Source organism: Gorilla gorilla, chromosome 5 (genome assembly GCF_029281585.2).
Source record: "Gorilla gorilla gorilla isolate KB3781 chromosome 5, NHGRI_mGorGor1-v2.1_pri, whole genome shotgun sequence".
Classification (NCBI taxonomy): domain Eukaryota; kingdom Metazoa; phylum Chordata; class Mammalia; order Primates; family Hominidae; genus Gorilla; species Gorilla gorilla.
The window spans coordinates 125,003,270-125,019,512 of NC_073229.2; the positions used below are offsets into that span (position 1 = coordinate 125,003,270).

The 16,243-nt window shown below is 33.7% G+C and overlaps 1 protein-coding gene across 3 annotated transcripts in view; it reads right to left on the reverse strand.

The window, feature by feature from the left end:
- The window catches only part of ASCC3 (activating signal cointegrator 1 complex subunit 3), a 382,658-nt gene that overhangs the window by 346,363 nt on the left and 20,052 nt on the right, over positions 1-16,243 (reverse strand). For 2 of the 3 annotated variants that reach the window (XM_004044455.5, XM_055391435.2), the window contains one exon: positions 2,825-3,384. In XM_004044455.5, coding sequence (XP_004044503.4) covers positions 2,825-3,384 — 560 coding nt within the window. Of the gene's footprint in view, positions 1-2,824; positions 3,385-10,982; positions 13,877-16,243 lie in introns of those variants that run through there. The other variant, XM_004044454.5, reaches the window with a different exon arrangement.

The window sequence follows — 16,243 nt, forward strand, 5'->3', positions numbered from 1 at the left end:
ACCAGCAAAGCAGACCAGGAAAGTTAGAAAAACTTCTCAAAACGGAACTTGATGTTTGAAAAAGACATCAACTTTGCCACCACCGTAATAAATGAAATTTTGTTAGATTTTCTTATGTTTGCTTTAGTATGCTATTTTTAAAAAAAATTTAATCACATATGGGAGAGGAGGAGAAATGCCTCAGAGTGTAACCTTTTCAGTTCTTAGGGCTTCTAACATCTTAATCCAGCACTGCCTATCTCAAAGCACTGCATAAAGATTAAATGAAGTCATGCACATAAAGCACTTAACATAATGCCTTATGTCACATATTAATGTCAGTTATTATTATTACTATTGTCATTAGTCTTATTCCTCTCCACGTTTCAGTCAGAAATCTCTCTTACACAGTCTTTGTGGTAAATGTAATCATATGAATATACTTTTTATTCCCATGTTTCTAACACTAGTTTAACAATAACATAAAGGTCTTTTTAAAAAAGACTTTAATAGCTAGCCCTTAAAAATGGATTTATCATCAATTAGTCATTAGGTCAATTAACTATTCAGAGCTGGGAAACCACAGGTTGAGAAGAATTTTTGCCATCAGCATAGAAGTAGCTTTATATGCTTTTCTTAGATTATATGTAAAAATATTCCCATGGTTCTGCTACATTTCTGGAGCAAGAGCACACAGCATGCTACATAAATATTCCTATTTAAATAAAGAGTCAAGTAAAAGCTTAAAAAGAAATAGAAATTAACTATTATCATATGAACTGATGGCCTTTTTAATTATCCTCTTTCCAGACTTAAGTATTTAGAAGTAAATAGACAACACATAAGGTATAGCACACCCTAAAGTGAAAACAACACTGGTCAAGAACAATCACAGTGAAACAACTGTAGGGAAACAATTGTAGAAAACTACTGAAGCATCACTTGAAAATTATACTGAAAATTTGCCATAACAACAGAATATAACATATAACAGCAAAGAATTGTATCTAAAATATAAAGCATGAATAATCTATACTGCAGAACAAAAATTATGATAATGATTGTCCATTTTCATATACAAACAGGAAAACCAAAACACTCACTACATAAAACCATACAGAACTACCACTCAAGCCACTGACAGGATGTGAAACATCAACTTACATGTTAAACTATCCATTAACCCTGGTTGAAAAAAATCATTGAACCAGACTATGCAGACTTCAGTGTGGCTTGTCATACACCTTAACAAGGTGCTCAGCCCTCACCTCCTTTGGCTCTTACCTATCTGCATACCCTTGTTTCTCAGCACTCCACCTTTGCATCTTGCATGCTTGCTGTACAGAGCTACAGCTCTCTGAAAACAGTGTTCAAGCCTGAAATATGCTCCCTACCTTTCTGGTCCACTTGAAAGAGTTAAATCTAGTCATATTTTAAGAATTGGTTCAAGCTTAACCTTCTCTATGCATACTTTTGCTACCATACTAACACCTCTATAAAATCTATGACTTGTTCTTTTATGCACCCATTTTCTTTGCATGTAGTATTATAATACCTATGATATTTCAGTACAGTTACTTGTTGACACGTCTCCTCCTGCTAGACAATTAATTCTGAGAACAAGTTTGCTATCTTATTCATCCTTTTATGTTCAGTAAATAGCACTGTACCTAGCAATACAATAAGCATACAATAAATATATGACAAATGAATTATGAAAAAAATCTAGCACAAATACTCCCCTTCCAACAATCAGATTCAGTTACATACTTTAAAATTGTGGTGAAAGACTAAGAAATACAAACTTACTATAGATATTCAGAAGTGAAAGTAATGGTTTTATGGCTTACTAAGAAAATAAAATATCCATTAATTAGATATTTATAAGTTTCTGTTTATTATAATCATAATTGGATAACTACTATGTATTCAATTATGATGAGCAAATATTAGTAAAATTTTCTTCGTAAATCACAATTTTTAAAACAATATTATGTTCAGAATGTTAGAGAAAATTTAATAGTGAGAACAGATCTGATAAAAATTAAACCAAGTGTAAAACATTCACGGTAAATAAGACTGATCACAGAATTAATGATATAATATCTTACTTCCAAACTAATGTTAGTTGGCATAACACCTATGGGTTAAGTCCTCCAATACCTACTTAGCTAATTTTCTAAATTAATTTTTCTCTGAAAAATACAGCTAGTATTTTTTCTGTATTTCCGATACTCAATGTGATTTAAAAATTCTTAATTCCAATAATAACGACAAAAATAATCACAGCTACCACATAATGATTATTTAACATGTTACTTACCATTTTGCATATATCACATTCAATCCTTATAACAATTATCTATCTTGATATTGGTGTCTCCTTGAGATAGCCCAACAAGAAAACTGAGCTTCTGAGAGATTAAGTTACCTAAAGTGTCACAACCAGTAAGTGGAAAGGGAAGAACAAACTGATTTCAAAGCCTGTCCTTTCTACAACAGTAGGCCATCCCTCTTAATCTTTCATGAAATATATTACTCATTCAATTTGTCCAGTATTAAAATTAAGTTGACATCAAACCAGCACTGTCCCAGTAACCAGAGCATGTGGACACCCAACTATTGTCTGCTGACTCCTCTGCTACACTCATTACACTTTCAGACCTCCTGTAACTATCCATTGGGAACGTATATACAGGCCTGCTATGTGAAACCATTTGGCTATAGATTCAACTACTATACAGAACATTAAAGAACTTCCTTTGCTAACCACCCATGTTTAAAAAACACTATTTCATTAGGATAGTTTACATTAATATAAAAAAATCAATCATTTCAACTATACCTCATCCTGAAGTTCATCACCACTTTTAATAGAAGCAAGCATATCATATAAAGTACAGCAAAGATCTTCTACTCTTGGCACTTCAGTCATTTCCTTCAAAGTTGAATTTAGGTACTTTTCAACTTCACACCACAAAAAGGAGCCATTTGTTTTTTCCACAGGCTTGAGTTCTGGGGTGCAAGCCTCCTGGAGATGTTCATTCAGAAACTTCTTATAATCTAGGCTTATAGTTTTCTGAGTTTCACCATTTATTGGCAGTTCGTCAAAGTGGTCCAAATCATGCATGTCAAATGAAAATGCTAAATTTTTACCAAAAAAAACCCTATCGCCATGTTCTTTTTCTGTCATCTGCACAAGAGCAGTAAGATCATCTTGACTAAAATGAGAAATAATTCGATTAGTGGCATTACAAGCTGCAGTGGCAGATGATGATGGAAAGGGGCCAAACATCTGTTTGATAGCCTTTGTTTCCTTGTGACCAACAGAGTCCTTCAAGTGAAATGTCATGAAGAGAAATGCAGCCCCACTTTCAATTGCTTCTCTCCCATTATCAGTTCCAACTATTCAAAGACAAAAGAAACAGTATTAGCTCAATTGAATCATGGTTCAAGTTACGATCTTCCAAAAAATTACCACAAATATTCTCCTGAGTAAATCTAACAGTCAAATCATAGCAATAGACCAGGTGTAATGGCTCCATATAATCCCCACACTCTGGAAGGTCAAGGCAGGAAGATCACTTAAGTCTAGGAGTTCAAGACCAGCCTGGGCAATATGGTGAGAACCATCTCTACAAAAATTTTTAAAAATTAGCCAGGTATGGTGGTGTGCACCTGTAGTCCCAGCTACTCAGGAGGCTGAGGTGGAAGGATTGCTTGAGCCTGGAAGGTTGGGGCTGCAGCGAGCCATGATTGTGTCACTGTACTCAGCCTGGGCAACAGTGTGAGACCTTGTAAAAAAAACAACAAAAACATAACAATAAAGACAGATAGCCAATTTAAGGAGCAGGAACCAACCCATTCCTGAAGAACTATTTATTTCTCAAAAAAACTATTTTAGGTAAATAAATCATTATCAGTAATTATTATGTATCTAAGTGCAGAAACTACCTAGTAACAATCCTTACCGCTTCTAAAAACAACTTGAGACACTAGCTAAAACTCACTTTAAAACTAATTTTAAAGATTGATTTGATGAGCTAGTTAAATAAACCAAAGTAAGGTACAGAAAACAATCTGAATTATAGAGTTTTGGAGCTTCAAGGAAACCTCAAAAATCTATAATTTTCTTTCCAATTTGTACCATAAACCTGAGATGGCAAGAAATACTTCTATAGTTCTCATTCAAAAACATTTAATACCATCAAGGATATTTATTAAGCTGAAGATAAAGTTAGTCATATTATAAAATAAAAAAGAAAGCTCCTGTTTAAAAGAGGCTAGAAGTAAATATAAGAAGAATCAGCCTCTAATTTATTTAAGGCATTTTCTCATATCCAATTTTCTCAAATAAAAAAAAGAAAAGAATCTGTATTTCTGACATGGGTTTCAAAGAATATTCTTAGAGAAGAAAAGAACAATTTAAATCTTCAAAAGGCCCCAAAAGCTATGTGACTTACCTAAATACTGGTAAAGTTAATAATGTAATGAATTCTGGTATCTTTCTAAAAAACATGACTCTGCAGTTGCTCCCACCTGTAATCCCAGCACTTTGGGAGGCCAAGGTGGGTGGATCACCTGAGGTCAGCAGTTAGAGAACAGCCTGGCCAACATGGTGAAATCCCGTCTTTACTAAAAATACAAAAATTAGCTGGGTGTGGTGCCACACACCTGTAATCCCAGCTACTCGAGAGGCTGAGGCAGGAGGATCGCTTGAACCTAGGAGGCGGAGGTTGCAGTGAGCAGAGATAGCATCGCTGTACTCTAGCCTGGGTGACAGAATTGAGACTCTATCAAAAAAAAAAAAAAAAAAAAAAAAAGAAAAGAAAAGAAAAGAAGGAAACATGACTCCAGTATCATTATTCACAAATCTTCCCCAGCTTACTATAGCTTGATCCAAGCTCCTACACTGCCAGAAGCTGACCCCAGCATTTTATTTTCCAGTCTTATTGGCTATTATATATTTCCTGCTCCAGCCAAAAAGAATTTCTTAACCAAAAACCACGTTCTACCCCACTCTATGCCTATTTCTATATCATACTGATTCTTCTTCAAGGCCTCTGATTGTTCAAATCCTACCCATGTTTCAGAATATAGCTCAACTACCTCTTTCAAGATGAGTACAACGTTGAGTACATTGTACAAATACAATGGTATTGATGACAATACCACTGTAGTATTCCTCACTGTATTTAGCCCCAAATAGGTAGCTCCACAAAGATTAGTTGATTTAAACTAGACCCAGGCCTCACTGACACCAGATTAGTATTTTTATACTATATCAAACTGCCTGAGTCACTTTTTACTTTATCTGCTATTCAGTCATGTGTAGAAGATTAACAGTTTATAGGTAGGAAAATAAGCAATTTTACAATGTATATTTCCAATTTGTTCAAGTATGAAGTCTACTTTTACTGTTATAATTTACACAATTATCTGACATACAATTATTCTTTTATTATTTAAGAAAATATATGAAAATCTATAAATGGTGCTTTTAAATTAATTCAATAGCATTTATGTACATTTATTTATTCATTCTATACATTTTACTTATAACTTGTAAAACAGGATTTGGATAATTTGGGGATTATGGTACTTCTACAGATAATTTAAAGGGGTTGATAGAACTGATTAAAAGTCTGAGCAAAAATGGAATTCACATTTACAAACATTATCTACCATTGTAAATACACATTTTTTGTAAAGATAGTATTGCTGACACTTTGCATCTTTGGATTTTTTAAAAAATAATAATTTACTAAAAACTTTCACATAATTATCTCACTTTGTCCTAACAAAAGTATCTCCATTTTATAGATGTTAAATGGAAACAGAATTTGAGTAATTAGGGAAAGATCAAACAGCTATTACATCATTAAACAAGATTAACATTAGTCTTCTAACTCCTAAACAAGTTATTTCCCCTATGTCACACTGATTCCCTGTAAATTCCTAGACAGTAGACTTATTTCTAATTCTTGTTTACAAAATAAATTTTAAAAATAAATAGGTCACCTTAAGAAATCAAATAGTGGAAGAACAGCCTTATTATCTAATGTAAAAGTGTAATTAACTTAAATATCCATTATTAGGTTACTGGTTGAATTCTGATATAGCCATATACATTCACTAACTATAATGCAGCAGATTTATATATCTTGCCTTTAAAAAGTCCATTAATAGTGGGTGAAAAAGCTATAAGCCCATGTTTGAAGAGAAAATAATTGTAGACTCACAGAAACATCAACAAAGATCAACTTTTTTGGAGTGTCAAATTTTTAATAACCATTAACTTAAATCTGTAACTTCAAAAATCACAAATACTTAAAAAAATTTAAACCTAGCTGGGTTGTGGTGTTTCATAAATGTTAATACTCTACCCTAATTACTAACTCTCCTTCTGCACAACCTATGTGAAATGGACACGTGTTCATACCACAGAACAGTTTTTCAACAGAGAATCTCTATATGCCTTACGGTTCTGGGAGTTCCACTGGCCAACACTATTTGTTAACATGGATGACTACACAACAGAAATAATGACTACGGCATTCTGAAAACAATGAACTTTTTCAGGGCGCTAAAACATCAGATGGTAACTTCCACTTTCACCATCTTCCTGCAACCATACCAGCTTGTCTTCCCTAAGGGGCACCGACATGCTTTCCAGCACACTGTCCACATGAGATGACGTATGTAGGCGTAAGAGACTGGCTGTTAGCACGCTGCCCGGATGAGAGCCCTGATCAGATTGGAGCAGACGAAGGACCCCAGGTGCTGCGGCCGCAAAGGATGCACCACAACTTGCTGGTACAGCCCACTCAGTGTTTTTTGGGTGACTAAAATGTATTAAAAGTTTGTAAAATGTAGACAAAGTATCTGAAGAAAATGATGCAGTCAGATGTCTAATTAGGCAAAGCTATCCAAGGCCCAACTTACCCTCAACAAAAATGTAATTGGAAGGGAAACACTAAGCGATCCTCTATTAGCCGGCTGAACCACCACCCAATTGGCCACATCAGAAGGGGGAGATGGAACGGCTTTGGACAACGCGTGTGGTACACTTCTAAAGTAGAAAGGTGTTAGTCATGTTCTTGTTTTCTGACACTAAATCCAAAATTGAACATGTTACATTAACTGTGAGAATCCTGTTCTGAAATAGCCTTTTGTTCACTTCCCTTTATATTCTATATGTAATTTAAGTAATAATAAAAACGATTAGGTTTATGATCTTTGGTAAGTTAACATTTGCACCCAATTCTTAAAGCTTTTTCTGTCTGCTTCATATCACTCACTGTGGTCACCTTTCGAAGAGGAATCAGGATTTTAAGTTTAGATTTGGCCACCGATAAATTGATACACTAATCAACTGACGAAAAGTTTATATAAGACTTGATATAAAACTTAAGAACTCCAAACTTTTAAAGAAGGTACTCTAGAAACCTACATACTTGGGTATCTAACTTTCTATCCATAAAACACTGAATAATATAAGCTGTAAACCGGAAAACTGGCTCTACCCACCTGGCACTTCAACTGTAATATATTTAAAAGGATGCACTTAGAAGGTCCCTACAATACTTTTATTAAGAAGAAATACTCACCCTACTTTGCAGTTATATTGAGAGGAAATGGGATATGAAATGCATAGTAAACTATAAGGCACTTCCCAGAATTAAAAAAAAAAAAGTCAAAAGTGAAAGAGGCTTGCCAAAAATCACCGTTAAGTAGCAGAGCATGATCAGAACTCAACTTGGCTGGCTGACTGGTGCGCTTTTATTATACATAATTTTCAAACTTAAAAAACCTTATATAGAACCTTACCATATAAAATGATATATTTGGTAGATTGTTACTATAAGATTATAAAATAATTTTTTAAAATCAAAGAGGTAAATGATGGTTACAGTTGTCAATCATCCTCAACACACAATCTACGTCTGTTTTCTTTTGATTCAAAATATTCAGAATTAAGTGGTTGTAAGTTGTCACTTTTTTCTGTAGCCTACTTTAATAGCTGAGGAATCCTGGAAAAAGGATGAGTAGAAAATTTTAATTAAAGACTGAATTAAAATATCAATCACTTGCATCCATAATTGATAAATATTCCTTTTTTTTTTTTTTTTTTTGAGACGGAGTCTTGCTCTGTCACCCAGGTTGGAGTGCAGTTTTGAGATGGAGTCTTGCTCTGTCACCCAGGCTGGAGTGCAGTGGCACGATCTGGGCTCCCTGCAACCTTCGCCTCCTGGGCTCAAGTGATTCTCCAGTCTCAGCCTCCTGAGTAGCTGGGAGTACAGGCACGTGCCACTATGCCTAGCTAATTTTTATATTTTTTTGTAGAGTCATTTCACAATGTGGCCCAGGCTGGTCTCAAACTCCTGAGTTCGGGTGATCCACCTATCTTGGCCTCCTAAAGGGCTGGGATTACAGGCGTGAGCCACTGTACCCAGCCAATAAGTATTCAATTTAGAAGTTGTCAACAAATGAGTTCCTTGACCAGTTAAATCCTCAGAGATTAGCTGATTTTTTTGAATCTGGCAAGTATGATGATGTTTTCTTTTACAAATATGTAAAATACAGGACCTTACCTACAACATTAGATACAACAAAGTACATTATTTAACAAAATACAAAAATGATTCAACTTGAATATAAAATATACCATGTCCCCATAATTTTTCCCTCTATATATTCCTGTTCATTTCCCATTAGTGTAATTATTAAACAAGTACAATATCTAAACTAGTCTCATGAATCTTGCTAATATTTTCCTCAATTTTACAGAAAAACTCAGATACAAACAGATTACATAACATACTGATGCTACAAGAACAAGCCAGGTACTTTTTTTTTTTTTTTTTGAGGGGGAGAGTATTAAACCATCTTTCAAATGATCACAAAATTATCAAACTTTTGACATAACAGAGGTAGGCATTTTCCATGTGGCTTTTGGGGGAATAAAATGAACAATTTCTCTGATATAATTTTAAAATTGCCTAAGTAATGTAATTTAGTATAATAAGCCTCATGTATTTTAGAGTATATAACTCTTTCCATGCATGAAAGCACCTTTAGCAATACCTTGCATTAAACAGGCAAAGTATTCAAGAAATGTTCAATATAGTAATTTGAAGGAGTTACTTAAATGTTAAAATTATTACTACATTTACATAAAAACGGTTGCCTTTGGGATGAACAAATAAAGGAAAGCAAACAAAGATATTTGTTAGAAAAAAATAGTAGTAGTACAAAAGATTAAAAATAGTTCAAGGCATTTCCCTATGTTTTAGAAACAGCCATTTAATTTTATGTACATTCATTACAAAATGTGAATACTCAACTTGCAACTTTAAGGCAGCAACCAGCCACTATATTACCTTTCCAGTAGTATAAAATCCTGCATCAAATTACAATGTAACTTCCCAAGCAACCAAATAGCTAACATAAAAGTTTGAATTAGACTTCATATAAAAGCTTCCTATAATAAAACCATCATTTTGAGCATCACTAAGGAAATTAAAACAAATCATATAGCTCACTGAGATTTAACTTCCATTTTAGATTGTTTTAACATCCAAGGAAAAACAAACAAAAAAGATTATTTTGACTTCAGTGCAACACTTCAGTATTGCATCCATATATCAGATGCTTATTAATATTATACTCGTAATACTATTTAAAAGTATCACTTTTAAAATGCCTCTACTAAGGAATGCAGTTTTAAATTTTCTTATATTTAAGGAATCATAATTTGTTAATGACAACTAATCTACTGATAAACTAAAGCAAATTGTCAAGAACCTTTTTTTTTTTTCCTTTTTTAGAGACAGGGTCTGGCTCTGTCACCCAGTCTGGAGTGCAGTGGCACAATCTTGGCTCACTGCAGCCTCTGCCTCCTGGACTCAAGCCATCCTCCAAACTCAGCCTCCTGAGTAGCTGGGACTACAGACGTGCACTACCATGCCTGGCTAATTGTTTTTGTATTTTTTGTAGAGATGGGGTTTCACCATGTTGTCCAGGCTAGTCTCAAACTCCTGAGCTCAAGCAATCCACCCGCCTCGGCCTCCCAAAATTCTGGGATTACAGGCGTAAGCCACTGTACCCAGCCAGTATCCATTCTGTTTACAATTGTTTAGCTATATTCCCAGGTAATCTGAATTACCTATTTACACAGCTGATACATTTGCAAAGTACTCTTGATTTTTATAAAGTTATCCAGCTTTTTAAAATTTCTCTTGTAAAATGGACATAAATGTAACACCTCTGTCTTTGAAACATTCAAAACACAATATAATGCTGTCCAATGTTACCTTCTCTATGAATTCTTTCCTGACTTACCTAAGCAGTTTCCTGCCCTTTGAACCAGTACATCACTGGACACATTACATCTGTCATAACATTTAACCCATAGAAGCAACTATTTGTTTACTAATGGTTATTAGCACATCTAAGTTATAATAAAATTATTAATTGACAGCCACTTATCAGTTTAACCCTAGGCACTTTATACTACTAGTTAACATCACAACAACTACAGAGGGTGAGAACTGTTATCACCATATTATAGAAGAGAAAAGAGGTTTAGTGATATTAATTAGCTACCCACTAGTAACTGACAGAACTGAATTTGTACCCACATATATTAACTGATACTTTGAAATTATCCCAAACTATAAAAAAGTTAGGAATCTGAAAAGCAAATAAAGACAGTACAAGAAATATAGTTGCATCAAGTACACAGATATAATGCCTAGATGTGGAGCAGATATCTGGTGAATAAAAGGCAACAAATGTGAAGAAAAGGCCAAATCATTAGCACAGACTTGAGCCCTACCATTATCAAGCTGCTGACCTACATAGGGAACTTGTCAGATGAAACAAATTAACCCACTTGGTGTCTTTATCACTACAATGGGTTTTGATATTTGAGCTGAATGTATTCCTAATACATATATTTATGGATGTATAAATATGTAACACAAATATAAAAATAGGCATGAGAATGAAAAACACCAATTTATTATACTTATGATACTGTTTACCAGGACCTGAGCAGGGTACATAGGAGTTCTCACCATGATAGCCAAACCTTAAGCTAAATAAATACACAAGCATGTGTTACTTATCAATCTGAAATACTTCTTATTTAATCTATGTAATATAAAAATCATAGTAATTCTTTTTATTGAATATAACAAGAAAATATACAGTACATATACAGTTTAAAGAATTATCAAAAAATGAACACACCTGTGTAATCTGGTTAACTACTTCAAGAATCAGAACATTATCAGCTCCCCAGAAACCTCCCTCATATTCACTCCTAGTCACTACCTCCTTCCTCAAAAGCAGCCACTATCCTGACTTCTAAAACCAGAGACTGGTCATGCCTAGTTTTCAGTTTCATATTAATGGAATCATAATATGTGTTGTATGGCTTCTTTTGTCAACATTATAAGATTCACTTACAATGTTATACATAGCTGTAATCCGTTACTGCTATAAGGCAGTCTACATACTACAACTTAAGCTTTTTAACAATGAACTGGGTTGTTTCTACATTAAGGCTATCACAAATAATGTTGCAATGAATGCACCTATTTTTGATATACATGTATGTACAAGCATTTTTATTGGATATTTATGTTCTAAGATTTAAAATTTCACTTGTCCAACCACAGTAGGTAATAGTAGACACTGTCAAACAGTTACTCAAAGTGGTTGTACCAATTGTAAACTCTAGCAGCAGTAGACAAAAATTCTAGTTCACATTCTTGATCCTAACAATAGGTAGGTCAGTCTTTTACATTTTAACCATTCTAATGGGCATGCAGTGGCATCTCCTTGACTACCAATGAAGCTGAAGCCCTTTTCATGTTTACTGGTCAACTATCTCTTGTGAAGTCCTTGTTCAAAGCTCTTACTCATGTTCATATAGGATTATCTGTCCTTTCCTTATTGATTTGTAGGAGCTCGTATTTAATGTGGATAAAAGCTCTCTTTTTGGTTATATATCTTGAAGCTATATTCTCCCACTCCATGTTCTGCCTTTTTACTCTTAATAAATAGAAGGTATTAATTTTACTACAGTCCAACTTAATCATTCCCTTTGTACTTTTTGTTCTCTGTTTGATAAATTTTCGCACATACAAAGATCCTGAAGATACTCTTTTACATCTTTTAGAAGATGTACTGTTTTGTGTATCATACTTAATTCTGTAGGCTGTTTAAAATTATTTGTAAAATAGGTACTTTTTCTCATCTGTATATGCAGTTGACCCAGCACCATATACTGAAAAAATAGCCTTGTCTCACTATTGTTTGGCCTTCATTATAAATCAAGTATATTTCTATCCGTAGGTTTGTTTCTGGGCTATATTCTGTCATACTAGTCCAATTGCCTATTCTTGGACCAACACCACACTGTCTACTTATCTTTATAATAAGTTTTAATATCTACTAGAGTAAGTTCTCCCTTTTTATTTTTCAAAGTTAACCAGGCTGCTCTTTGCCTTTGAATTTCCATATAACTTTCATATTACCCTTGTCAATTTCCACACACAAACACACACACACACACACACACACCCTCAAACATAAGACTGTGCCTGGGATAGCACTGAATCTACAGATCAATTTGGGTAAAAAATATATCATTATAATAGTGAGTCTTCCAATTCTTGGTATATCCCTCTGTTTATTTAGATCTTCTTTAAATTCTCTCAATATTTTAGTTTTCCATGAAGTCTTGCTTATTTTTTGTTAAATTTACTCCTACGTATTTGATGTTTTTGATCCTTTTGTAAGTGTAAAATAAATTAAAATTTATAAAATTTAAGGCAAAATGTATTACGTTACATAAAGATAAGTGTAATTTTTAATGTGCTTCTAGTAAGTAGAAATAAAATTGATTTTTATATTAACCTTGTTAAATTCATTTTCTACAGGTACAGTCATGTGAAAAACGGAAAAGTTTTTTTTTCCAGTCTTTATGCCCTTACTTTTTCTTGCCATATTATGTTAGCAAGGATTTTTAATACAGTGAGAAACAGAAGTGGTAATAGGCATTTGTGTCTAATTCCGTACCTCAGGGAAGCTTCTAACTTTGTACCATTAAGTATGTTTGCTCCAAGTTTTTTATAGCTACTGCTTATCAGATTAACAAAATCCCCTTCTATTCCTACTTTGCTGAGATTTTTTATCATAAGTAATGTTAGATATTCATAAAATGCTTTTTCTCTACTGAATAATCATGTAATTTTTAAACCTTTATTACTTTACAACAAATCACCCTATCTTCTCATATTTATTAATCCACTCATTATAAACATTTGATCACACACACACATCATATGTATTTCTTTTGCTGACACATTTGACAGTACATTTTAATCTTCATGAGATATCACTATATATACTGCAGTATGCTTCTCCTGAGATTTAGGATATCCTCTTACATAGCCACAACATTATCACACCTGAGATCTAATATTACCTAATGACGTCCAGCCCATATTCAGATTTCTCCAATGACCCCAAAAATATGTAATTTTTTTCTGATTCAAGAGTCAATCAAGGATCATACATTACATTTTGATTATTATATGCCTTTAACCTCTTTTAATCTACAATAGTACTCTCATACCTTTTTAAATGACATTATGACATTCTCCATTAAAGCCATCATAGCATATAGATTTCTTTGTACTTAAGGTTTTTAATTACAGATTAAATTCCTTTAATAGTCAAATATTCAGATTTTATATTTCTTCTTTTGTCCATTTTAGTCATTTTTGTCATCTTAGTCCTCTGAATCTGTCAGAAGCTCTGCTCATCTTCTCATCCTCCTCTTTTCCATCCAGCCTCCTCTTCTGGAATGGACAATTCACTTCTAGGAAAAAGTAGCCCAAATGCCAGGATCACATTTTCTGGGTTAATTTCTGCTTCCACATCTTGGCCCCAAAAATCTTCACTGCTTTGATAACTTCTCCGATATAGTCAAACAAATTTTGTATTTTGCAGTTTTTCTAGGTATTCTCTGCAGAGGGTTGTTCCACATTACCCTGTCTGCCACTTTGTGGGAAGTAAAACTCTTTGAACTCTTTTGCAATCTGCAATTTTCAAAATAACTGTCACAAATACTGCTATATCCCTTTAACAGGCCTTTATAATTCTAAATATCTACCATTATGTCCACACACAAAATTGCCAGATTCTGCTACTATCTTTTTATACTTCCTATTCCAGTCATTGCTTTATAAATGGCTTTCCACCCTAGATTTTGATTCCTCATTTTTTAACAGCAAAATCTTACTTCCTTGATAACTCACAAACTACAATGGATTTACAAATGCCTTAAACCATACTTTGTAAGCCACTCCTGTCCAACCTACCTTTTGATTCATAGTTTTCTTAAAGATGAAGTTATGAAAGGTAAGATGCATAAAAAAGTCAAAACTCATATAAATCAGGGCTTATAAATTAGAAAAAGCAAAACAAACAGGTCTTTTTATGACAAGTTGAATAGTGAAATAAACTAGTTCATTTCTGGCTGAGTCTTGATTTGCATCCATACTATAGTAAAATCATTAGATCAATGCACTCTGGGACAACTTCAAACATTCTGTTCTAGCTCTTGAAGAGATATTCAGTTTGACAGTTAGAGAGCTGATTAGGGAATGGTAAGGTCTTTCTACCCACTTGTCCACTACTCTTGGCCCCTATCTTAGTTTCTGTCTGCACTGTGCAAATCTTATTGGCCTCATGAAATAATTTAAATTCTTAAGTAACAGATATATGCCTAATACATAATGCATTTTATTGATTACTAGTCTCAGTCTTGACTTCTTTATTTTAAAAAGTTTATACTTAGAGCACATAAAATATACTGACAAAGTTTCATCGCCAACAGAATGTAGACTATATCCTTCAACATTCATGAAGGAGACAGCTATGCCTACAATAAGTATTTGAATACACTAAGATTAAGGACCAAGAATACTATTTTTAAATAATTTATATATTTTCTCCATAAAACTAAATTTTATTATTAAAATAATCTTAAGGGAAGAATCAAATTGTAAAAAGGTATGGGAATATACCACATGTAAATTGGGGGGTTGGGGGTGAGAGGAGGAATACTTAAAAATAACAAAAAAGAGAGAAACTGCCACTTGTAAGACATCGTCAGCATTACAGGTAGTGAAGACCACAGAGAACTTTGAGTTGGATTCTCAATACTTCATTTGTTTATTGAACATCTACTGGATCCCTTGCAGCATATTAGGCAATGGAGTAGAAAGATGCTCTGATTCCTGTAATACCTGTTTCATTAAAGCATTCACAATCTATCAGAGACTTCACTACTGTGAAGGGAGAAGACAGGAAAATAATTATGAAACAAGTACTCTAAAAAAGTATGTATAACAGGACACAATGGGGAAAGTTATTTTAACACATAAAAGAGAGAGGAAAAGCAGTACGCACTATTCAGGAAATTCAGACAGTAAACACTGCATATGTTGGCATAAAGGTTGCATGTGATTCAATGGCAAAGAGATAAAAAAGTAAATCGTGTCAACTCATAAAGGAGTTTTATGTATCATTCTAAAGAATCTGATCTAAAAGGTAAGCTGGGAATAAAAATGAGCTTTGCCTTTGACAAAGATCAGTCCAGTGACAGTGAAGAAGGTGGATGAGAAAGGAAGGCTAAAGCAAACAACTACTGAAGTAGTTCAGACAGGAGGTGGTAAAAGGCTGAAATGGGGCAATGGTAAATATACAGAGTAAATTTAAGAACAGCTGAAAAGTAGACTTACTAGGATATGACCTCTAACTACAAGGAAAGGAAAGGTAAAAATCTAGGATTTCTATCATACTTCTATTTCAGAATTTAGACCTAGGCCTACTTTCAACACATACAAACCACAGGATTCACTTAACTTTAATGGGCCCTGTTTCTTCACATACAAAATGAAGACATTAGACAAGATGTCCTCTGATATTTCCTCCAGCTTAATGTCAATTGTCCAGATTAAACAATATGCATAGCCTTAAGTGTCTCATAATATTATACTCAAGTGAAATATTTTTTTCTTTATTCTCTTGCTTAACCTTTTTAATACAATTACAGCAAAATTGTCTATGATAGAAGATAAATATAAGAGAAATGACAGGGACATTTTCCACATGAGACTAATCCTTTCAAAGCTGGTAGCTTTAATTACATTTCCAGTATCAGCATTTTCATCCAGAAGGG